General features: G+C 47.5%; 1 protein-coding gene across 1 annotated transcript in view; it reads left to right on the top strand.

Annotated features, from left to right (window-relative positions):
* Positions 1-23,836, top strand: part of LOC133375477 (1-phosphatidylinositol 4,5-bisphosphate phosphodiesterase gamma-1-like) — a 122,222-nt gene extending 98,386 nt beyond the window's left edge. Inside the window, exons 22-32 of the mRNA XM_061607106.1 lie at positions 903-999; positions 2,799-2,865; positions 5,524-5,687; positions 7,197-7,293; positions 9,066-9,290; positions 10,510-10,658; positions 10,788-10,902; positions 15,924-16,085; positions 17,349-17,437; positions 18,666-18,850; positions 19,498-23,836. Of these exons, the coding sequence (XP_061463090.1) occupies positions 903-999; positions 2,799-2,865; positions 5,524-5,687; positions 7,197-7,293; positions 9,066-9,290; positions 10,510-10,658; positions 10,788-10,902; positions 15,924-16,085; positions 17,349-17,437; positions 18,666-18,850; positions 19,498-19,549 (1,402 nt within the window). The 3' untranslated portion in view covers positions 19,550-23,836. The remainder of the gene's footprint in view (positions 1-902; positions 1,000-2,798; positions 2,866-5,523; positions 5,688-7,196; positions 7,294-9,065; positions 9,291-10,509; positions 10,659-10,787; positions 10,903-15,923; positions 16,086-17,348; positions 17,438-18,665; positions 18,851-19,497) is intronic.
* Positions 23,837-24,621: the final 785 nt, after the last annotated feature.

The following is a 24,621-nucleotide window of genomic DNA, read 5'->3' as shown; positions in this document are numbered from 1 at the left end:
CATATCCAACAGGTGGCTTTCCAGCTGTCTCTTGTATGCCTCCAGTGTTGAAGAGCTCACCACCTCCCTAGGTCATTGGCCAAAGGGGGGCAATCTAGTCCAGCGGCTGTTCTCCAAGTGGCCAGCCAGTTGCCCATGGGAAGCCCATAAGCAGAATGTGACTGCAAGGGCACTCTCCTCTCTTGCAGCTTCCAGCAAATGGTATTAGGAAGCATACTGCCTCTGAGCATAGCCGTTGTGGCTAGTAGCCACTGATAGCATCAATTTGTCTAATCCTCTTTTAAGTCCAAGTTGGTGGCCATCACTGCCTCTTGTGAGAGCGAATTCCTTATGCGCCGTGTGAAGAGCTACTTTCTTTTGTCTGTCCTGAATCTTCCAACATTCAGCTTCATTGGACATCCACGAGTTTATTTATTTTATTTATTATTTGATTTATATCCCACCCTTCCTCCCAGCAGGAGCCCAGAGTTCTAGTGTTATGAGAGAGGTAGAAAAACTTTTCTCAATCCACTTTCTCCACACCATGCATAATTTTGGACTAGGTTTGCAGTGTGCACGTAGGGCTTCACTGTACCAGGACAGTCCGCAACATGCTGGCCCCACATTCCCCTGACTGGATCCTGTCATGGAACAGAATCCTCCAGAATCTCCAGCTGTGTGTAAGGCAGGCGGGGGAGAGAGAGAGATGTCCCCTGCCTGCCTCCCCAACTCAGAGGAGAGCTTTTTGCACACCTTGTGTGTGGTGTTGATGAGACGTGTGTGTGCATGGGCGTGTGTCCTTTTTAACTGCTCCTTTTCTGTTTCCCCATGTCCCAACTGTTCCCTTGCCATTGCATGCAGTGTTGACACCCCTAATGCTCCCCAAGTCAGTCTGCTTGCCTTGTTCCTGTTACCCCTTCTAGGTGGCGAGGAGACTACGGGGGCAAGAAGCAGCTCTGGTTCCCTGCCAACTATGTGGAGGAGATCATGAACACCTCCGTGCCGGAGCAGGATGAAGCCGTGAGTTCAGATCCCTCTGAATGAACCCTTGGTTCCTATAACAGTGCAATTGCCTCTTCCTCATCTGCCAGCTATTGCCATTTATGACATCACCTCCTCCCTTCACCCCACGGCTCCCCAGTTTCCATCTGTACTACCAGCTTCAGCCCACTAAGCGAACACACACACAGTGGAAGCCACTTCTGCCTAGCACAATTCCACACTGCTGAGGACTGTATGCAAATATCCCAACCATGCACACAGCTCATTGGGAGGGTGTCGACTGGATGTGAGGGAACCCCAAGTGGTTAGTCCTGGCCAATGTAGGTGCGTGTTCAAATGTGCATTCACCAGTGGTGAAGGACTTCACTGCAGGGAAGTGGCTTCCAGTGGGGGCCTACATTGGGGAGTTGGGGATATGGGTGAGAGAACTCTGTTTATTATTCATTTATGTGTTTAGTTCCTTTATGGACCACTTACTGTCCACAGATCTCCAAAGTGGTTTACTGTAAAGAAAAATCAAAATTAATAATTAAAATGCATAAATATTCAATAAGCAGAATTTCAGTTGATTTGTATTAAGAAAAATCCAAATACATAAATACACCATATCCATAATAACAGTATCTAAGATTGTAGAAAATTACCATGCAGCCTGATTCAGAGTCCCAACCATCATGAAAACACAGGCCAGTGTCTAGTGCCCTTACTGTGTCTGCGCAAGGATTTACGTTTGTGCAGTGGAACTTCCTCCCAGACTCCGCTCTTCCCCAGGTGTGCACCTTTGACCCTCCCCAAATCTACTTTGAAGGGTTGGGGGAAAACGCAGAACATATTTAGGGGACCTCGGGAAGAGGTGGGGGTCCATTGTGCAAGTGTAAATCCTTGCACTAATGGAATGAGAGACTTTGTGCTGCTTTGGGTACAAGCAATGCTATGTGCAGAGCCCTGTGTGCAATCTCACTCTCTCTGCCCCCCTCTGTTCCATACAGCTGCTGCAGCCATTCGCCACCTTTTGAAACATCTCTAGCGACCAACCAGCCAGTCATACCCAACTCTGTTTACACTCAGCAGCACTGCAGCCTACGTACATACACTCTACACAGCCTTACCCTTCTTACAATGTGGAGCTGCCGAGCTTGCAAGAACAACAGGCTCTCCTAATCTCTGCAGGACTAATGGACTCGTGCCCCCCCCACCCGCTGGACTATCAACTATTCCCTCCCTCCCTTCCAGCTGGGGTTCCCTGGTTCTCATTGCAGTGCAGCCTCTCACCCTCCAGGATATAAAGCTACTTCCCTCCATGGACTCCCAGGAACAGAAATGGTGCCATGCTTGGTTCTTCAGACTGAAGGAGAGCAGATTGCACCATGGGGAAGCGAGTGCCTGATGTCTGAGTACAAAAGGGGGGGGCAGGTTTTCAGTGTTATCATAAGGATAATTGGGGGGGTAGTAAAACCCCCTATTTAAGATGCTATTCTACAAGGCTAATGAAGTTCCTAATTCAGCAGTATACTTCTAGAATCTGCCATTAGAGCTCTGATCAATTAAACTGATGAATCAATTAACATTTATAGCTTGTGCTTACACAACGTATTTGATGCCCATTGATTGTTGTGGAGTCATTAATTCTAAATAAATGTGTAGTAGTTACTTTTGTGCTTGGGGAGTGTAACAGGAAAAAAACCCCAGAGATTGGGACCTCCGAAGTACCACGAACTAGGATCTGTCTGACCTCAGGCCCCCCATCCCTTCCTGGTTAACTGCCCCCCCCTTAAAAATGAAATAAAGTCTCTACTTTGCTCTCTCTCTCTTTTCAGTCAGTTGAGAACAGTCCCCTGGGCAACTTTCTGAAAGGTTTCATTGATGTCCCTTCCTGCCACGTAGGTGAGTGTCTCCAGGAGCTGCCGCTGGAGGAGGGTGTGGGGCGGAGGAGGGCTCCCAGTGCACTTTCTGGGAGAGGAGAACCAGACAGGGAACCCCAGCAAACAGACACAGTCTTCCTCCTCCTCCTGAATCACAGCGCTATGAGCAGGCTAGGGCAGAACCCCCAGCCCTCGCTACCGGCTGCCATTTGGAAGCTGCCAGTTGGGTGATGGGTGCCTGAGGCAAATAAGGATTGGGGGTGGGGAGTCATTCTCCTTTTGCCATCTCTGTGTGACAAGCCCATCTTGCCCATTGTCGGTTGCAAGCCAAGAGGCCACATCCATTTGGGAAGCAGAAATACCAGTCAAACTGAACTAGGACTGGGGTGCCTTGATAGGAATGTCCACACGCGAAGCTGCCAGAGGTGTTTGTCTTCGTGGGGTATTCGCGCTTCAGAGGCAGTGAGGAGAGAGCGTGTACAGACAGGCAACGTCCTCTGGGGCTGGTTTGGTGCTGCATTGTGGAGGTGCAGGGGTGGGTGGGAGGAAAAGCACCAATCACTTTCTGGACTATGAAACTGTCGACCCAGTGTGCGGCAGCTGTGCAAAAGGCAAATTCCATGCTAGGGATAATTAGGAAAGGTATTGAAAATAAAACAGCCCATATCATAATGCCGTTGTATAAATCTATGGTGCGGCCGCATTTGGAATACTGTGTACAGTTCTGGTCGCCTCATCTCAGAAAGGATATTATAGAGTTGGAAAAGGTTCAGAAGAGAGCAACCAGAATGATCAAGGGGATGGAGCGACTCCCTTACGAGGAAAGGTTGCAGCATTTGGGGCTTTTCAGTTTAGAGAAAAGGCGGGTCAGAGGAGACATGATAGAAGTGTATAAAATTATGCATGGCATTGAGAAAGTGGATAGAGAAAAGTCCTTCTCCCTCTCTCATAATACTAGAACTCGTGGACATTCAAAGAAGCTGAATGTTGGAAGATTCAGGACAGACAAAAGGAAGTACTTCTTTACTCAGCGCATAGTTAAACTATGGAATTTGCTCCCACAAGATGCAGTAATGGCCACCAGCTTGGACAGCTTTAAAAGAAGATTAGACAAATTCATGGAGGACAGGGCTATCAATGGCTACTAGCCGTGATGGCTGTGCTCTGCCACCCTAGTCAGAGGCAGCATGCTTCTGAAAACCAGTTGCCGGAAGCCTCAGGAGGGGAGAGTGTTCTTGCACTCGGGTCCTGCTTGCGGGCTTCCCCCAGGCACCTGGTTGGCCACTGTGAGAACAGGATGCTGGACTAGATGGGCCACTGGCCTGATCCAGCAGGCTCTTCTTATGTTCTTATGTTCTTATGACTAGGTGGACCCTGGTCTCTTCTGACTCAGCATGAAGGGCCCCCTAGCACTGTCAGTCATCAACACTGGGTTTATTTATTATTTATGACATTACATTTGCATCCCACCTTTCCTCCCAGGAGCTTAAGGTGGCGTCCAAACAAGCTTCTCCCTCTCCTCATTTTATCCTCACCACAACCCTGTGAGGTAGCTAAGACTGAGGCAGTGACTGGCCCAATGCCACCCAGTGAGCTTCATGGCTGGGTGAGGATTTCAGCCCTGGTCTCCCAGGTCCTAGACCGACACTCTAACCACTACACCACACTAGCCCCATCCGCACTATCCATTTAAAGCAGTATCATACCACTTTAAAATGGTCATGGCTTCCCCCAAACAATCCTGGGAACCGTAGTTTGTAAAAGGTGTTGAGAGTTGTTAGGAGACCCCTCTTCCCCTCACAGAGCTACAATTCCCAGAGCGGTTTAATAATCCTCTCTTCCTAGGGAGCCACTGGCTCACTTGGTGGGGGTGATTGCTCCTCGCTTGCCCACTGGCTTGTCTGAGTGGAGTGTGGTGGGCGAGGGGGTCAGAGATATCCTATTCCACGTCCATTGACTGAATTCAGATTAGTTCCCCCGTCCACAGCAGCTCTGAGCACAGCAGCAGATTGACTGCACGTGGATCTGTGTGTGGATCTTAGTGCACACTGATGTGGCACAGGTGGTTGTTGCTGGGCTGAGTGAGCCCAGAAGGCAGGGGAGGGCGAGGGGGGAGCACAAATATTTGAGAAATACTGCCAAGAAAATTGTTTCTTTACAAGAAAACACACATTCAGGAGATCAGCCTTTGCCAACCTGGTGCCCTACAGATGTTTTGGACTACAACTCCCATCAGTCCCAGACATCAAAACATCTGCAGGGCACCAGGTTGGCAAAGGCTGCAGTAAACTGTTTGAATCAAATCACCACATTTCTAGGAATCCTCATTTAAATGAAAAGGACAACTTCCCACACTACCAATAATTCTACTCATGTTCCCAGTTTTTAAAAACAAACAAGCAAAGACAACCCACATTAGAACAAAAAGTGAATTATTTGCATCGCTTGCCAAAGTGCCCTCTTTCCACACGGTTAGCCCCGAAAGCATAAAGAAGGCCCTCTGAAATTTGCCTCACCCTTCTTAAGATAGGAGCGCCACCCGCAGCAAAGGGCCCCACTCCAGGCCCCTCCTGGTAGTTCGGAGAGCAGGAACGGTCAGTTTTCCTGTTTACTCCTCCAGGGAGTGTTTCCTGTATTGGGAGCCTCTTCCAGTAAAGCCCCCCCTCTGGTGTCCTTGTAGTTATCTCCAAAGACGGGAGGAGCTCCAAACCATTTGTCTTCACCATCCATTCCCAGCAGATGACCCACCCATCCCAGTCGCTGGATGTTGCCACGGACACTCAGGAGGAGCTCAACGACTGGGTGGCCAAGATCCGGGAGGCCACACAGAATGCAGATGCCAGGGTTAGTCCTTCACCATGAACTTCTTTTCCTCTTCCCTCCCCATCCCTTTTTCCTTTCATGTCATGTATCTTTTTGGATTGGATTGCAGTCCTGCGAGTTGGCGCTGTGCTGGCATACATTCTAGAACTTAAGGATGGTGTCCAACTAATTTGTCCCATCAGTGCAAGAATTTCTGCTTGCGCCACGAAACTCTCCCCGTTTCCTGCTTCCACCCCCCCCAAATCTGTTGTAGGGGTTTCCCCAGCCCCCCAAAGCAGATTTGAGGAGGGTAAAGGGCACACGCCCTGGCGGGGAGGAAGAGATGAAGGAAGGTTCTATTGTGCAAGCAGAAGCCCTTGAGCTGACGGGATATGCGAGCTGGATGCCATCTTATGTTTTAGGTGCGTGGGTTTGGCACTTTGAAGACAGGTGTCTGAATTTTGTTCTCTAAATCTCTAGGCCAGGTGTTCCCGAACTGTGGTCTGTGAGCTTCATTCAAGCGATCCTCCGCATGTGCGCCTTAAATATTCCTATTGATTTTTAATTGTGTTTTGATTGCTGCTTTTATTTCTTATATTATATTTTATTATTTATTTCTTTATTTATTAGATTTACATCCTGCCCTTCCTCCCAGTAGGAGCCCAGGGCAGCAAACAAAAACACTAAAAACACTCTAAAACATCCTTAAAATAGACTTTAAAATATATTACAAGAAAACATCTTTTCAAACATCTTTTAAAAAAAGCTTTAAAAGCATCTTAAAAAGCAGTTCCAACACAGACACAGACTGGGATGAGGTCTGTGGAACACAATGAAACACAAACTGCAATGCAATAAAATACAACATGAGAAACAAAAGAAGCAACTAAAATGCAAATAAAAATCAGACAGCATCACCCTTGCTACAACAGACCGAAAAATCATCCAGCGGTCCACTAAGACCTTTTCAAGTGGTCCGTGGTGATGATGGTTGGGAATCGCTCTTCTAGGTAGAATCCATCCCGTTCTTGTGATCCTAATTCATTTTAAACTGTTTTTAAGGGTGTATTTTAAATGGTTGCGGCCTGCCCTGGGACCTTCGGGTGGAGGGCAGGTAATAAATCAAAATGATGATGCCAGGAGCGCAACAAGAGTGCATCGTGTTAGGAGGCAGGCTTCAGATTCCTCTGCTAAACCTGTTGCCAACATTGTTTGGAGTGTCCTGAAATTTTAAATGCCCTTTCCTGCCTTAGCCTCAAAGTCTGAGCAGTTACTCATTTCCATATACCTAGGATGACTTGGTTGCAGTTTTCAATTTAGTTTCCAGTCTGCCCCATTCCATCAGCACAAGAACATGGGGAGGTCTGTCTGTTTTGCTTTCTGCTCTGGGAGAGGCAGCAACCCCGAGGAGCTATGAGCAACATCCAGGACTAAGATTAGTTAGGAACAATAAGTCGGGATTCCTTAGGTGTGTGTGTTTGTGAAAGAGAGAGAGACTAGATGTTCTCTGGGGTTTCTTCTGACCTTTTGCCCTTTGTGTATCCTGTGCAGATGCAAGAAGGGAAGATTATGGAGCGGAGGAAGAAGATTGCTCTGGAGCTGTCCGAACTGGTCGTTTATTGCCGCCCGGTGCCTTTTGATGAGGAGAGTGAGTCCTCTCCATACCCTGTCTAGTCTCCTTGTGACAGAGCAAATGCGCCCAAGGGACCCCCCACCCCACCCCCTTAACCCATTGAATTTGAACTCTGTGGGATGCAGATTGTAATACAACACAATGTAAGAAAGGAAAGCAGCAACAAAAACACACTTAAAAACCATGCAGCACATGGCTTAGTGCATTACAATTGCTGCAACAGGCAGAAAAATCATTAAGCGGCCCACCAAAACTCTCGGTCATGTTCAAGTGGTCCATTTGGGCAAAAGAGCTTGGCAGCCACTGTTCTAGGCCTCGTAACATTAGAGAGGTTTCAAAGTGGTACACAAATATGCAATAAAAGGTCCGTGCCTGTTATAAGACTTGGGGATCCATCTGGCTCAATAGCCTGTGAGCCGAAAGCGGCTAAAGAGTTGCCCTGAAAAGGTTCTAAGCAGAGCTTGGTTATGATGATAGGTTGTTACTCCCCAGTATCTGGCTATTCATTCATTCATTAGTATTATTATTTATTTGTTTATTTATTAAATGTATATTTGAGGGAGGCATCTAGGGCAATGTCTTATACCAGGTCAGACTCTCTGTACATCCAGCCCACTACTATACTACTCTGATTGGCAGCAACTCTCTAGAGCAGTGATTCTCAAATGGTGTGCCGCGACACACTGGTGCACCGCAAGAGGTGACTAGGTGTGCCACGGAATTATGAACGTATATTTTAGAAATGAGAAGAAACCCATTTGTATAGAGATTTATTACATCCATGATCAATTAATATATTTATATATATATATATAAATTTTGTACACGAAGTGCGCAAGAAAATGTTTATGTTTTACAGTGTGCCGCGAACCAAAAAAGTTTGAGAACCACTGCTCTAGAGTCTCAGATAGAGTGGGCTTTCCACATCACCCGAAACCCATATATATATATTTTAAAACCAATCTGTAGATGCTGGATATTGAAGCGGAGACCTTCCATCTGCAAAGTGTGTGTTCTCCCACTGAACTACGGACAGTCTTTCTGAACGTAGAGGTTTATGTTTTGACTGTCACAGACAGTCAATGTGCCTGGCTGACACTTGAGTGGACCATACTTGTTTATTTTTAAAGTGTTCATTATATTTACAGCCTGCATTTACATGGAGACATAGGAAAATAAATGGAAATGGACTGCCTTCAAGTCAGTTCCGACTTGTGGCGATCCTCTGAAGAGGGTTTCCATGGTAAACGGCATTCCGAGGTGGTTTTACCATTGCCTTCCTCTGAGAGGCAGTGACTGGCCCAAGGTCACCCAGTGAGCTTCATGGCTGTGTCTCCCAGGTCATAGTCTAACACCTTAACCACTACACCACACTGGCTCTCAGAGACATAGGAAGCTGCTGCTATATACCAAGTTAGACTATTGGACCATCTCACTCTGTATTGCCAACACTGACTGGCAGTAGCTCTTCAGGGTTTCAAACAGGGTTGTCTCCAAGCCCCGCCTGGAGCTGCCGGAGGTTGAACCTGGGACCTTCTGCATGCAAAGTAGATGCTCTGCCCACTGAGCCACAGCCCTTGAGCACATAGGGCTGCTGTGGTCTCTTGTCCAAAGCTGCAGCATCAGAGCCTCCCAGGCCATTCCCAAGGCCCAAATGTGCATTTCAAAAGCTAATGAATAATCCCGTCTTCACTCCTTCTCTCTGCATCATTGTGACGACCTTATGAACCTCTGTCCTTTGGGCCTCTGATCACCTGTGTCCTTTGGGGGGCTGTTCTTCCTTCCAGAGATTGGCACAGAGAAAGCCTGTTGCCGGGACATGTCTTCCTTCCCAGAAACCAAGGCAGAGAAGTACGCCAACCGCAGCAAGGGCAAGAAATTCCTGCACTACAACCGCCGGCAGTTGAGCCGCATCTACCCCAAGGGGCAACGCCTTGACTCCTCCAACTACGACCCGCTGCCCATGTGGATCTGCGGCAGTCAGTTGGTGGCCCTCAACTTCCAGACACCTGGTAACTCACCCCTCCTGACTTCAGCTCCTAGCAGCAGCCATGCCTCTTCTTGCAACTGAGGAATCATTGGCTGAGCTCTGGCAGGTTCCCCCAGCATTTCCTCAGGGGTGGGGAACTTGAGGCCTGGGGGCCAAATGTTGGTCTCCAGGCTTCTCTGCAGAGCCATTGGGACTCTCCCCAGGCATGCCTCCTCCCCAGGCCCCGCCCCCTCTTCCTAAGCTGCACCTCGTTGGCCCTGCGCCACACCCTCTTCAAGTGCTGTGGTAGTTGCCTCTGTCTTCCCTTGACGTGGAGATGCAGGGGAGTAGGTGTGCAGAAACATCTCTGACCTTGGCATGGATGGAATGTAGCCTGCAGTACAAAGGGAAGAGCCATGTCCATGGCTCCACCCACTTTTCCCTCTGGCCCCACCTGCCACTGGCATGCGGCCCCTGGAAGGCTGTCCACATGGGGATGCGGCCCTTGGTCTGAAAAAAGTTCTCCAACCCATGCTCCCTGATCCTTTGAAGTGCAGGTGTGGACTGGGATCTTCAAGCAGGTGCTTGGCCTCTGAGCTGCAGTCCCCCCCCCTCGTAAAGCTCAGCTGGGAAATGCAGGCATACAAGTAAAGCCCTAGATGAGATTGGATGAGTCAGATCAGACATGTGGGCATCAGCCTGGCTCGGCTCCTCCCATCTTAGAGTCTCAGTGCTGTTGTTGCATTCTCTCCTTTGGGGGGGGGGGCTGAGATGCCCGTTGAGGCTTGGACTACAGGGAAAGGTTGCTGTCTTCCTGCCCTGCTTTGTATTTCAGAAGCATCTGGCTGGTCACTGTGGGAAGCGAGACGCTGGACTCCCCACCTTGCTCTGATCCAGCAGGCCCTTTCCCCTTGAATCCCTGTGAAATTCCCTGCTCCCTTAAACCAGCCCCAAGCACTGATTTAACAAACCAAAGAACCCCCGCTGGAGTCCTGTGTTGGTACCCGTTCCCAACCATTCACTTTCTTGGGCCATCCATTTTATTCATTTATTTCATTAGAATATATTTTACATTAACATTTTAATACGGCGCTTTTAGCCCAGGGGAGACCCCCAAAGTAGCTCCCTTAGAATGGCACCTGAGCTTTAACTACACTTTGCTCCCCCCCCCCGTGCTTTGCAAACTGGCCCACTGTGGTTCCACGGAACGTTCTGCAATGCCGCATCTTTTCCTGTGAGCTCTGACTGGTTTGTGCTTCCAGACAAGCCTATGCAGTTGAACCAGTCGCTCTTCATGCTGGGCGGGCGCAGCGGATACGTATTGCAGCCAGACATCATGCGGGATGAACTCTTTGACCCCTTTGACAAGAGCAGCCTGAAGCACGTGGAGCCCATCACCGTTCAGCTACAGGCAAGTAAGCTGCAGGCCCCGCTGTAGCGCTCATCTGGGGCTTTTCTTGGGGGGCAGGGAAGAACTGAACAGTTTCATTTGCAAATCTTACCATTTCCACCTGACTCAATCCAGTTTTCCTCCCCACAGATCCTGGGTGCCAGACACCTCCCCAAGAACGGGCGCAGCATAGTTTGCCCCTTTGTGGAGGTGGAGGTCTGCGGCTCTGAGTTTGACAACAGCAAAAACAAGACAGATGTCGTAGGTGAGAGGGCTGGTCTCATTCATTCATTCATACAAACATTCTAAAAGCATTTCTATACCAACAGTTCATACCATATCACATGGCAGTATTCAACAATATATACAATAAAATGTTGTTGCTGTTATGTGCCTTGAAGTTGATTTTGACTTATGGCAACCCTATGAATCAGCAACCTCCAATACCATCCGTAATTAACCACCCTGTTCAGATGTTGTAAGTTCAGGTCTGTGGCTTCCTTTATGGAATCAACCCATCTCTTGTTTGGCCTTCCTCTTTTTCTACTTCCTTCTGTTTTTCCCAGCATTATTCTCTTTTCTAGTGAATCATGTCTTCTCATTATGTGTCCAAAGTGTGATCATTTGAGCTTCTAGTGATAATTCTGGTTTAATTTGTTTAATTTGCAGCTGGAGAGCCATCTGTCGGGAATGCTTTGATTTGGATTCCTGCATTGAGCAGGGGGTTGGACTTGATGGCTTTATAGGCCCCTTCCAACTCTACTATTCTATGATTCTACGATTCTGTGTTCAAACACCCAATTATTTGTCTTTTTCGTGGTCCATGGTATGCGCAAATCTCTCCTTCAATACCACATTTCACTTCTGATTTCTTTACTATTGTCTCCATTTTGGTTAATGACCGTGCCAAGATATTGATAATCCTTGACAAGTTCAGTACAATAAAGTTCAGTACAATAAAATATAAAACACCATAAAAACAGTAAAAATGATAATTAAAATGACTGGCTGATCAAAAAATGTTAACAGTTGCATAGGTGTGTGTGCATACAAAAGAACTTGAAGCAATGCCTGAACTTCAAAAGCAAGGGTGCATGCTGCATCTCTGGTGGAAGAGTGAGCCACAACATGGGCCTGGGGTTTTCTGATTCTCTCTGTGTGTGTGTGTGTCTCTCTCTCTGTGTGTGTGAGAGAGAGGGAGAGGGAGAACTGGCCTTTTCTGTCACAGCGAGCAAAATGACTCCTCCTCAAAGACAGTTCTCTTATGCTAGCAGGGGTTTTCCCTTCCCTCCTGATTCTAGTGCATACGTCTTCTGAATCATTTGCCACAATCTTGTGGTTTGCATAGTTCCTAGTTTTCCAAGTGTGGTGTCAGCAGTTTGTGTCTCTGACTGTTCAAATGGACCATTCACTAAGAGTACAGCATATATAAATGGATAGAGAAAAGTTTTTCTCCCTCTCTCATAACACTATAACCCATGGACATACGTTGGAGCTGAATGTTGGAAGATTCAGGACAGAGAAAAGGAAGTCCTTCTTCATACAGCACGTAGTTAATATATGGAATTTGCGCCCCCAAGGAACAGTGATGGCCACCAACTTAGACTGCTGTAACAGAGGACTGGACAAATACATGGAGGATAAGGCTATCAGTGGCTACTAGCCACGATGGCTCTGCTCCCTCCATGGTTAGAAGCAGTTTGCAACATCTGGAGGGCCACAGGTTCCCCATCCCTGCTATACATGTCTACTCAAAAGTAAGTCTCATTGAGTTCAACGGGGTTACTCCCATGTAAATAGGATTATAGCCTAAATTCTATGTTTAGGGCAGGGATAGCCAATGTGGTGCCCTCCAGATGTTCCTGCTAGAAACTGCAGGAGGGGAGAGTGCTGTTGCACTCAGGCCCTGGTTGTAGGCTTCCCATAATGGGCCTCTGGTTGGGTGTTGTGAGAACAGGATGCTGGACTAGATGGGCCTCCTTGGGCCTCAGCCAGCAGGCTGCTCTTACAGGGAAAGGAGGAAGCAGCCAGGCATATGCAGTCTGATTGTAGGAAGCTGCCTTATACCAAGCCATTGGTCCATCTTACCCAGTATTATCTACTCTGATTGGTCAAGCAACTCTCCAAAGCCTCAGGCAGAGAAAGGCCTTTCCTGGTTTGCAGCCTGATATCCTGTAGCTGGAGAGGTCAACTATGGAAACCTTCTGAATGTGAAAACATATACTCTGCCATTGGGATATGGCTCCTCCCCATGCTCATGTGATTGACGGTAAATCAGTAAGTGCTTTGTGGGCGGAACTTTTAGTTCTAACCTCTTCTTAACTGCAGAAGAACTAGCACCATTATGGCTTCACCCAGAGATTCCCCTTAGCCCTTTAAGACGGAGGTGATACAGAGGGGATAGCTTAGCCATAGTCATCCATGTTCTGGTAATCTCCTAGTGTGAGGTGCTCTACGTGGGGCTGCCCTTGGAGACAGTCTGGAAACTGTAGCTCATGCAAAACTCTGCCACCAACGTGGAATCACATAATGCCGATGTTGAAGGCAGTTTTCCTGTATGTTATTGGTCCAAATTCAAGGCGTGGAACTTAATTTAAAAAAGACCTAAACAACTTGGGAAACAGATGCCTGAAGCTGCATCTTCTCCTACATCAGCCTGCCCATGTATAATAATAATAATAAAAATAGTAAAATTTCATTTGTGAGTCGCCTATCTGTCCGAGTTAACGGACACTCTAGGCGACATACAACAATGCAAAATACATAAATCAATATACAAATCAACAAGTCATAACATCAATTCATCTAAAACCATCCCTTCAATAATACAGCATAAGAACCTAGCCCACCCCAGAAATCCCGTAGGCCTGCCTGGATAGCCAGGTCTTTAAGGCTCTCGGCGAAAAGCCATCAGGGAGGAGGCATGTCGAAGGTCAAAAGGAAGCGAGTTCCAGAGGGTGGGGGCCACGATCGAAAACGCCCTCTCTCTGGTCCGCACCAGCCTAGCTGTTTTCACCGGTGGGACCGAGAGAAGGTCTTGCGAGGCTGATCTTGTTTGGCGGCATATTTGGTGATACTGGAGGCGTTCCTTCAGATAAACTGGGCCGAAACCGTATAGGGTTTTAAAGGTCAATACCAACACCTTGAATTGGGCCCGGTAAACAACTGGTAACCAGTGTAGGTCTACTAACACCAGAGTGATATGATCCCGGCGACGGCTATGCTTGATCAAGCGTGCCGCCGCATTCTGTACCAGCTGCAATTTCCAGACCATTTTCAAGGGTAACCCCACGTAGAGCGCATTACAGTAGTCTAAGCGAGAGGAGACCAGGGCATGTATCACTCGTGGGAGCAGATGTACAGGAAGGTAGGGTTGCAGCCTCTGTATCAGACGTAATTGATACCAAGCTGCCCAGCTCACTGCCGAAACCTGAGCCTCCATGGACAGCTGGGAGTCAAGAATGACCCCTAGGCTGCGGACTTGGTCCTTCAGGGGTAATCTCACCCCATTAAGCACCAAGTCTAAATCTCCCAACCTTCTCCTATCACCCACAAGCAACACCTCGGTCTTGTCAGGGTTTAGCTTCAGCCTGTTCTCTCCCATCCATCCACTTACGGACTCCAGGCATTTGGACAAGGTATTCACAGCCAACTCTGGTGAGGACTTAAAGGAGAGATAGAGCTGAGTGTCATCCGCATATTGGTGACACTGCAGCCCAAAACTCCTGATGATGGCTCCCAGCGGTTTCACATAGATGTTGAATAGCATGGGGGAAAGGATAGAACCCTGTGTTACTCCACAATAGAGAGGCCAAGGGTCTGAAACCTCATCCCCCAGTGCTACCCGTTGATGCCTACCAGAGAGATAGGAATGGAACCACCGTAAAACAGTGCCCCCTATTCCTAATCCCTCCAGGCGGTTTAAGAGGATACTGTGGTCAACGGTATCGAAAGCCGCTGAGAGATCCAGGAGGACGAGGAATGTGTATTCTCCCCTATCCAACGCCCTCCTCATATCATCCACCAGAGCAACCAAGGCTGTTTCAGTTCCGTATTAAAAGATCAATATGAGAGGTCCTCATGGTGGTCCTGTTGATGAAGCGGACTCACCTTGCAGGGATCTGAGAAAGGGCCTTCTCAGTGGTGGCCCCTCAGCTGTGAAAGTCCCTCCTTCCAAGTTATCATTGTCAGTTTTTTAATGCTAGCTGAAACCCCATTTATTCTCCCAGGCTGATAAGGTGAATTGATGCTGCTGCCTGTTGTATATTAGTGTATTTTAATTGTTTTGATGATTTTACTATGTTTATGGGCGGTCTAGTCTCCTTTTGTAGCCGGCCCTAGTATGATGAAGGTAGCATATAAATCATGATGATAAATAAACAAATGAATAAAATCACATTAATACTGAAAGACCCACAGATTCCTAAATAATTTAGAATGTATATGCTTCCTTTACAGTGCCTATTTTGATGAACAAAAGAGTGGGAGCCTGGATCTCATTGGCTTCTCTGAATGTTTTATTGTCTTGAGCTGCAGCGTATGCTGTTAGCAATTAAAAATTACCATTACGCATTGGCTTTTAAGGAAATTATGTTTTGAATTTTTTTTTTTTTTAAATCATGGGCAGCACATCTCAAGACCACCCTCCCTCCCAGAAATAATTTCGCTTGCTCTTTGTCATATTATGCTGATGTAATGTAAAATAAATGTGGCTCTATTCTTCGGTCAGATGTTGGAGGATCTATTCATAGTTGCCTTCTATATGGAGGGCTCAAGAGGGGTCACTGGTGTGTTGGGCCATGCGAAAGCTTAGGCCTCACTCAGGTGCTCCATCTGTGTCCGGATTCTGTCACTTCAACCTGCAGGCTGCATGACAAAACTGCAAGCCACTTGAATGACTGAATATTATCCCCCCATTAAAACAAAATAGCCCTGCAGATGGAAAACAAGCATATCGGGGAGAAGACTAGATTAGAATCCTTACTAGCTTTATATTGGTAGGGAATTGTTTTTCCATGTGAGTTTCCTCCTGCAGTCTAAAGTGGTACAATCCAGACACTGGTTGAACAGTGAGAACTAGGCCATCCGGATGACCCCATTCTTCCAGCAGCGGTTTGAGTCTGTGTTTGCGTGCTTACTCACATCACACTCACTTGAAAGAAGACAATGCCCCCTGCAAAAGGCCTTCAGGTCTCATCATGCAAACCCTACTTGGGTTCCAGGGTCTTGGGTTGCCCACTGCACGCTGTTTCATTTTTGTTTTCTTTTCCGCTCCCTCGCTCACAGCTGACAATGGCCTCAACACCGTCTGGCTTGTCAAACAGTTTGTCTTCGACATCAACAACCCCGAGTTTGCCTTCCTGCGCTTTGTGGTCTACGAAGAGGACATGTTCAGCGACCCAAACTTCTTGGCTCAGGCCACCTTCCCTGTCAAGGGCCTCAAAACAGGTACAGGCTGGCTCTCCACGCTGCTGCCCACCCCCAGCCCTGCTGCCTTTCCCAAACTGACTCGTGCCACAGCACCAGCCTGCCTTGGTTGGCACTCCCTCCCCGCTGGCCAGTGCAACACTGCCTCAGCCCCACCACCAAGGATGCCATGCAAATGAGGGAGGCGCCTGGCTGGTCTTTCTGGACAGTCATTACTTTTACGGAGCAGAGTTATTGTTACATGTGTCACTGTCATTGCTGCACTTCACATTAATCTAGACCTGACAGCGTACCAGGAGTCTGCAGTCATGTTGATCTAGTAGTTCCAGTATACAGGGAGATTCGCAGGAAGGGATTTCACATTTGCATTAGTGTACTAGCTTGTCATTCGCAGCTGCAAGCTCAGTGCTCTCCCTTCTGCTTCCGGGGCTGACACAAGGACACCCCAGGAAGGGCCAGGGCCCCAGGGGCTGAGCTTGGCATGCAGGAGGCCTGCCCAGGCCCTGCTGTACCAGTGGAAAGAGTCACCTGTAGGAGGGCTGGGAGAGGCGCCTTGTCACAGCTGCCACACATTGAGCTGAATGTCCCCAAGATAGCTGCCCTCTGTAGCCGCTGCAAGTTCAGATCCTGTCAGTATGTAAATGAAGCAGAGCTTGGAAAAGTTACTTGTAAGTCGCCTAGAGTGTCCACTAACCTGGACAGATAGGCGACCAACAAATAAAATTTATTATTATTATTTATTATTACTTTTCTTGAACTACAACTCCCATCAGCCCCAGCCAGCATGGCCACTGGATTGGGCTGATGGGAGTTGTTGTTCCAAAAATTAACTTTTCCAAGCTCTGAAGATAGGATAATTTGACCCAATGGGCATTGTTTTACACTTGCCTCTATGTTGAACCTCATTTGCCATATTAATGCTCATTCACCCAATCTGAAGAGGTTGTTTTGGAGTGTCTTTTAACCCCTTTTTGGTTTTTACCACCCTGACTAATTTGGTGTCGTTGGTTCACTTGGCCACCTCACTGCTCAGCCCAAACTCGGTTCAACAGCTCTGATCCCAATGCAGATTCTTGGGGGAATCCCACTGCTCACTTTCCTCCGTTGCAAGAACTGTCTGTTACTTCCAAAAACAGAACAGAACTAGTCTGAAATAAACCCAGTCTGATTGACCTATTAGATCAAGTAATGAAACGTTAGCATGATTTGTTTCGCTATTTGGGTTTCTTATTTTAGAGGAGTGAGGGTTCTGACTTGCAATAAGCAAAAGATCCCTTCCTACAGGTTACAGGTCAGTGCCCCTGAAGAACAGCTACAGCGAGGACCTCGAACTTGCTTCTCTGCTGCTACACATTGAAATTGTCAATGCCAAGGTAAGCAATATGTTCCTGGAATCCGACATGCCCCTGTGTCCAGCACCGGAAGACAGAATCTCTTTTGCCCCTAAAAATCCTTGCAATTGCCCAGCAACACGGATCCTGATTAAAAGCAGGCGCCTGTAAGATTCTGTGGGCCATCTCACCTTTGACCTTAGAGCCCTTAAACTAAGGGTTTGCATTTATTAGCAAGCAGGATTGTGGTTCTCGGGGTTTTAAAAAAGATTATGGTTTGTTAGTTTCCTTCTATCCAGACATGAGTTGCATTCTTGAGATGGGGAGTTACAGCAAACAGGGTCAATTTAGCATTGCTGTTGCCTTTAGTTCTCTCCTTGCCAGTGTACGCATTAATGCTTTGGATGGAATAGACCTATAATGCCTCCCGGAACATCACCTGCATTACCCACCTTTAAGACGGTGGAGTGTCCCTCAAAGAGCAGGCAATGTTCACTTCCGTGCCTAATGCAGGCTTCCTTTGGTTTTTAACTTGTGGACAAAGTTGATAATGTAAAGGATGTTATGAACTGTCATTCCTAATCCAAACAATTTGAGCAGTCTGAGGGATACATGTGCACACTCCAATTGTGCATTAATTTACAAGGCCCTACACAATCCGAGCCCAGGATATCTTAAGGACCACCTAATCCCTTCTTTGCCCACCTGATCACTGAGATCTTTGTGGGAGTCTCTCTCGGTTGTCCTCTGTGGCTCAGATACATGGCTCGTAACTACTAGAAGCTGTGCATTCAGTGTTTTGGGCTCAAGCCTGTGGAGCTTCCTTCCAACAGAGTTTAGACAGGCATCCTCCTTGCTGAACCTCAGGCGCATGACAAAAGCTGTTTTAATTGCAGCAGGCATTTTAAGGCAGTGTTTGGGTTTGTGTTCGGTTTTATGGTGAATTTCATTGTTTTATTCTCTGTATGGTTTATTTTAATGTACAACACTTAGAAATACTAACAATTAGGCGGTATATAAAATGTCTGGAATAAATAATACTCTTGAAGATGTGTAAATATGTGCTTTATTGCCATAGAGGTTGCATGCCTTCTGGGCTGTTGTCAATCACACCACTGAAAGAAATGCAAATGTCATTGAAGGGTCTCTTACCAAAGCCACCTTAGAAGCCAGAAGGCAAGCTCTGCACTCTCTCCTCCAGGCTTCCATGAGATACAAGGGACCAGAACTTTAGCACCTATGGCAATTTTGCCTGCTTCGTGTCTTGCAGGAGGAAGACGATGAGAACCTCTACTCCTCCATCCAGCAGCTGCGTGACCGGGCCAATGAACTCTCCAACCAGATGTCTGGCATTGAGCACAGCAACAATTGTGATGCGCGTGATCAGCAGCGGCTGGACGAGCTGCGAGCCGCGCAAGAGCGTCTCATGGAGCTGACAGAAGTGCGCAACAGAAAGTGAGTGGAAGCCACCAAGCCCTCGGCCAATTCCTCCCTGCCAGGAGGATCCTCCATCCTTGATATAGCCAGTTCCCCTCTTACAGCCTCCCTGATTTGCCCTCTTCCCTGTTACAAAATGATTCTGCTGCTCTTCCCAGAGGAGGGGAGTGAGGTGAGGGGACAGCTGCTCTAGTTGCTAACCTCAGTGGAAGAAAGTCCTCCAAACAATCAAGTCTGCAAGTCATGATCAAAGACAAGACAGACTGTGGCAAAAGAGCTCTGGGGAGGGGGGTGTCAGTCCAGCCACTGGAAGAAAGCAGCTGTTGTGCTCTGTTCCTCTAAAATCAGAGGCTAAGCTACTCTATAGAAGGCTCAGCCCCTGCATTTATTTATTATTGCAGTTATCATCCCATCTTTCCTCCAAGACACTCAAGGTGGCGTCCATGGCTGTCCCTCTCCATATTATCCTCACTACAACCTGTGATGTAGGGTGGTGACTGGCCAAAGGTCACCCAGTGAGGATCATGGTCAAGTGGGTATTTGAACCCAGGTCTCCCAAGTCCTATTCTGGCACTGTGCACACTGCACCACACTGGCTTGCTTTAGTTCTTGTGGGGAGGCTCTTAGGCCATGCAGCCTAAAGTCATGCTTTTTTTCCAACACAGGCTGATGGAGAAGAAGCAGCGAGACCGGCAGTTGGCCAACAAGCGTAACTGAACCAAGGCCGACGTTCCTGGCTTGACCATCCTGCTGGGGAGCCCAAAGCAGCCTCCCCCGTTGCCCCACCAAACCCCAAGGAGGCCTTTGATACCAGCCATTACCCAGGCAGGTCTCTGTTGCTTAAGTCCCAGCTGGCTGGTGCCTGGGGCAGAGGCTGCTGATGTCACCACAGCAGGAGTGCTCCCCAGTGGTGTTGGGAAGCAGAAATGTAAGCAGACTAAACGCCTGCCAAGATTGAGGCCCTGCAGTTCATACAGGCCCCATGACACACATTCGGCGTGAACCTCTTGGAATTTTTTTGTTGAGCTACATTTTAACTCATAGCATTTTTCATTCTACATGGACAGAGGAGCTGGGTCTTCTATTATGTTTAATTTAACCACCACCACCCCTTGTGGAGGGTTGCCACTTGAAAGGACGGGAGTGGCAGATGTCTCTGATCTCACTTCCTGGGAGACATTACAAACCTACAAAACAACTAGCTGAAAAGATGCCAGAGGGCTAGACTGGGAAGGAACTGGGATGGAGAAGGTTGATGAGCCATGGTTGGCTCCAGAGGACTTGCAACGTGGAGCTGAGGAAAGAAGATTCCAAGGGTGATAGTTAAGCAAAAAAGATTGCGTGGGAGGGAGGCTCAATTGGTGAGGCCAGGAACAAGATATATCCTGTCTTCGGGGAAGGGAGTTGCTGGGTTTCATTCTGCTGTCACCTGCAACGCAAATACGCCTGCTTGTTTTCACACCCACCCCTCCCTCCTTTCTGTCCTTAAGCACAAGTGCCAAAGTGCCCAACCCCAAACCTTGCTGTCATATGGCACTTGAGCTTCCCTGTTTACTCAGGAGTAGATCTCCTTTACTTGGACGGAGCTTATTCCCAAGTAAGTGTGCGCAGGATGGCAGCCTTGGCATATTTATTTATTTATTGTAGGGAAATGTTTCCCTTGCACCCACTGCCTTTCACACCTTTCGGCCATGGATATTTCCCAGTGTTTCCTGAACCCCTGGTGTTGCAGAGAGTAGGACCAGCCCTATGATCAGCTGCATCATAGCAACAGGGAAGGAAGCTGGCCCAGGGCAGTGGCTGTTGCTCCTGGCTTGATGCCCTCTGGCCTTGGTAGTCTTGCTTCCTTACTAGGATCTTCAAAAGGGTATAGGATATAGATGTGCAAAAAAACTCCAAAAAAACCCACCCTGAGAAATGTCATTTGTCTTGTTGAAACGCTTGAGACGGAATCTTTAAATTCAGCTCAGTTTTCACTTTAGCGGTCGATGGCTTCTTACAGTTTCCACTGGGGACTCATGAGTACAGCTTCACAGGGTAGGCCATGGTAAGAACAGACACGAGGACAGTGATTCTGTAGCCTCTGGCGTGCCTGTCCCCTTCCCCCCCCCACACACACACACACCCCAGCCAAGAAAGAGAGAAAGACTTCATGGGAGAATTGGGGAGTATGTCAGTAAATCATACACCTCACTTTTTGGAGGCATACAGGTTGGTATCTGGTGGTGGATTGGATCGGAATTGTCCCTTCCTCTGCATTTTAAGAACCGATTTCAGAGGTGACATTCAGATTCCTTGGCAGTTTGGCCCTGAGCAGGATAGCAAGACAAGGGTTCCGTACTCGCCTGAATTAGTTCCTTGGTCTTTCCTGAGAATCATGGATGAAGAAATTCTGAATAGTTGGGTGCTGCATACTGTTTGCAGAACTTTGATTGTTTTAGCAGCACGAGCCCTACACCCAACACCAGATGGTGGTGGGGAAAAATTACACAAGAAGTCCATAAACTGAAATCGAACCCAAGGGAAGGTGACTCCCCAAATGCCCCAGCCTCAAGCAACAGCCCCAATTTATTGCTGCAGGGAATAGAGCCACTGGCAGGGGAATGAAACTGAACTAAGCGTCTGCTGCAACTGAGAGGCCTGTTCAAATGATGAGGTGATCTCAGTAGAGGCTCTAGTAAAGTTCTATAGACAGGGAAGGCTGGCCTACATGCAGAAGGTAAAAGGTCTGCACAGTAAGCAAGGTCCAAATGTACAGGTGGCAAAAAGAACAGTGAGGTCTGAATGGACAGAGTAAGTTGATGAAAGGTTGCTTAAAGGGGCTCTAGCCACTAGGATTGCTGCTCCACAAACCCTGTTGAGATGAATGGGACATGTTTGCAGGAATACTCTCACACACACACCACACTGATTTCAGTGATGTTTGTGTAGGAGCCATTCCAAGAAAGTTATCTCCAATTGAGAAGAGGGAAGATGAAGGTGGCTGGAAGGAAATGTCAAGGATTGCCAAGAAGGTTTAAGAGGAGACAGACAAGTTCCAAGGACTAGTAAGATGACAGGTCCTCCTGATCAGATTGTGTTGGGCGTAGTTTCGTTCTGCCAGATGCTCACCTTATGCGCTACCTTTGAAGCCTATTCCTTTGCTCAGCCATCTGTTGTGAGGGATGCACAGACCTCTTAATAAGGGCTGGTGAAGAGGTGGTGGTTAGTACCGCACAGGCCTATGTAAAAATGATGAACAGAAGAGTTGATAACACCTGCCAGGAGGTATAGGATAGACAAGAAGCTCAAATCTTCAAGAAGCAGAATCTTCTTTCTTCACTCTTCCAATGAACTGGTGCCAGGCCCAGAGAGGAGCTATCTTACTGCAAACAATTTAACCCTGGACATTTTGTCATAGCCTTTGAGCAGGTTGAGAATTTTAACCTACACACACACACACATATATATGTATATGTATATATATGTATATATATATATATATATATATACACATATACATACATACATATATACATATATATATATATATATATACACACACACACACACAAACAAACAAACTTGCTGGGAAATCTAGACAAAAGAGAGGGCCTGGGTGCAAACTGCACCAAGCAAGATGATGGATTCAACTTCAGTATTCCCCAAAATGCCTGGTCTCTCTGTGCAGATCCTAGCACTTCTGGTGCCATGCAACAGTCTACAGCTCTTTCTCTAGAACAGCCTGGATTCTGCCGGATGATGTTGGACTTCCACTCCCATCAGCCCAGGACATGGGTGCTGTCTGGGGCTGATGACAATCCTACCCCCAACGACGTGTAGGGCACCAGGATGGGGAAAGGCTGATTTAGAGTACCTTAACACCACTGACAGTTTACATGGTTATTTAGAGCAGGCCTGAAAGACAAGGGGCACAGCTAAACGATAGGACATTTGGTCTTTTCTTTCCAGGAGAGTTGCCCTGATGTTGAGCAGAAGGGGATGCCTTCCTGCCAAGAACACGTAGCTCCTTGTCAGAACTAACCTGGGACGGACTTCCTCTCCTCTTTGTGACCTGTTCTGGTCCTTTTCCCCCATGGTCACAGAACAGAGCTATGGCAGAAGCGTCTCTCATCAGGGTCAGAGAAGAGTTGCCTTGACTCCCTTGCCAACTTAGGACAGGGAGGGGTAGGAAAAGATAGGTTGTGGCCAGCTGCTAGCATGGAGAAAGCACTGCAGAGCTGGGGCTCTCTCCAAACCCTGCTGCCTTGAAGCACAGGCAGGGTTGGAATTGCGGGTGGAGGGGGAGGTTCTGCCTACTGAAGGGGACCAAGCCTGAAGCCATTTGTGCATAGCTCTGCTTCAAAAGCAAGTAGGTGGCGCATCTTACTCCTGCAAAACCTCCACTATTGAAAAAACTGCCAGTCCTAAAAGTTTGTGGGCAAAAGACGATAACAAACTTGTGGTCAGGACTCTGGTGAAGCTGCTAGTTAGAAATGAAAGTACTTGGGCTGTTATTTCTGATTCCAATTAAGGTAGCCTCTTGTGTGTCCACGTAATTGGAAGGAGATTCAACTCATTTCAAATATACTAGCAGGGGTGTTTGTAATTTACCGTGGGTTGAAGGATGGCACAGAGCCACGAGGTCCAGTTTACCTACCATTCATGCCTTTGACCCGGGAATTTTCTAGCTCTTCAGTACCACTGTCACTACAGGCCACAGACTACACGAGTGGAAGGAAAGGCTTAAGAAAGCAGCGGCAGAAGTTCCTACTTGAGCACCACTCAAGATCTGTTTCACAGAGAACCCACCTCTCAATTAGAAGAAGACTGGATGCTTACTTTGTGGGAGGGGCGGGAGAGATGCTGACACAGTTTGGGGGGACCCCACCCCAAAAGGGGAGAACACAAGAAGCACAAGACAGTCAGCAGATACACTAACACTGTTGCAAGGAGACCATGTCCCTTGCAGTGCCACTCTGGGGAGGGACCCATGTATCTTTTGTATGAAAATAAAATCTATTTAGCCAGTATTTATACATACAGCTGTTTGCCTGAATTTCTTTCTGGATCCTCCTTCGCATACGTACACCCTCATCAAGGGTGCAATTCTCCTTTCACTGCACAAACATCCACTTGACTGCTGCCCCGTCCATAGGCTTTTCACTGAGCTGGACTGACAAAAATATTTAGCATCCTGCCAACAAATCTGTGGCCATCTGACTCTCCCTTTGCTGTTGATGAGCCAGTATTCACTCCTGTCCTCTCCCTTTCTTGCAGAAGTGGCTAACCGCCAGCACAGGGGCCAAATTATTTATTATTTATAAATAAATTAGGCCCTCAAGCAAATTTTCTGTCCCCCCTCCAAAAATGGACTGCCTTCAAGTTGATTCCGACTTATGGCGACCCTATGAATAGGGCTTTCATGGTAATCTGTATTCCCCAAAGCCCACCAATTTTAGCAGCACCAAAAGAAACAATACAGGTGAACAGAGCCCACCACACTGCTGGGGATACAAACACTCCATCTCAAGTTATCAAGATAGTTCATTTGATGAACAGGGAAGGGGTGATAGCTCCCCTCCTCAGCTAACATGCAAGGTGGTTTGCTATCTTGCTAGAGTAAACACCCTGGGCAGGGAGAGGAACATCATGCTGACCTTCTGTCCAACGTATTATACATACTATATATGTGTGTGTATAGAAACATTACACCACCACCCAGTGCTCAATTGTTAAACTTCCATGCCTTCCTGTTTCCTTATCCACATCTTTTAGCAGAAGGGCCTCCAATATTGCTGGAATTCAAG

Source organism: Rhineura floridana, chromosome 1 (genome assembly GCF_030035675.1).
Source record: "Rhineura floridana isolate rRhiFlo1 chromosome 1, rRhiFlo1.hap2, whole genome shotgun sequence".
Taxonomy (NCBI): Eukaryota; Metazoa; Chordata; class Lepidosauria; order Squamata; family Rhineuridae; genus Rhineura; species Rhineura floridana.
The sequence above is the reverse complement of the archived record's forward strand: the minus strand, read 5'-3'. Positions and strand labels throughout refer to the sequence as shown.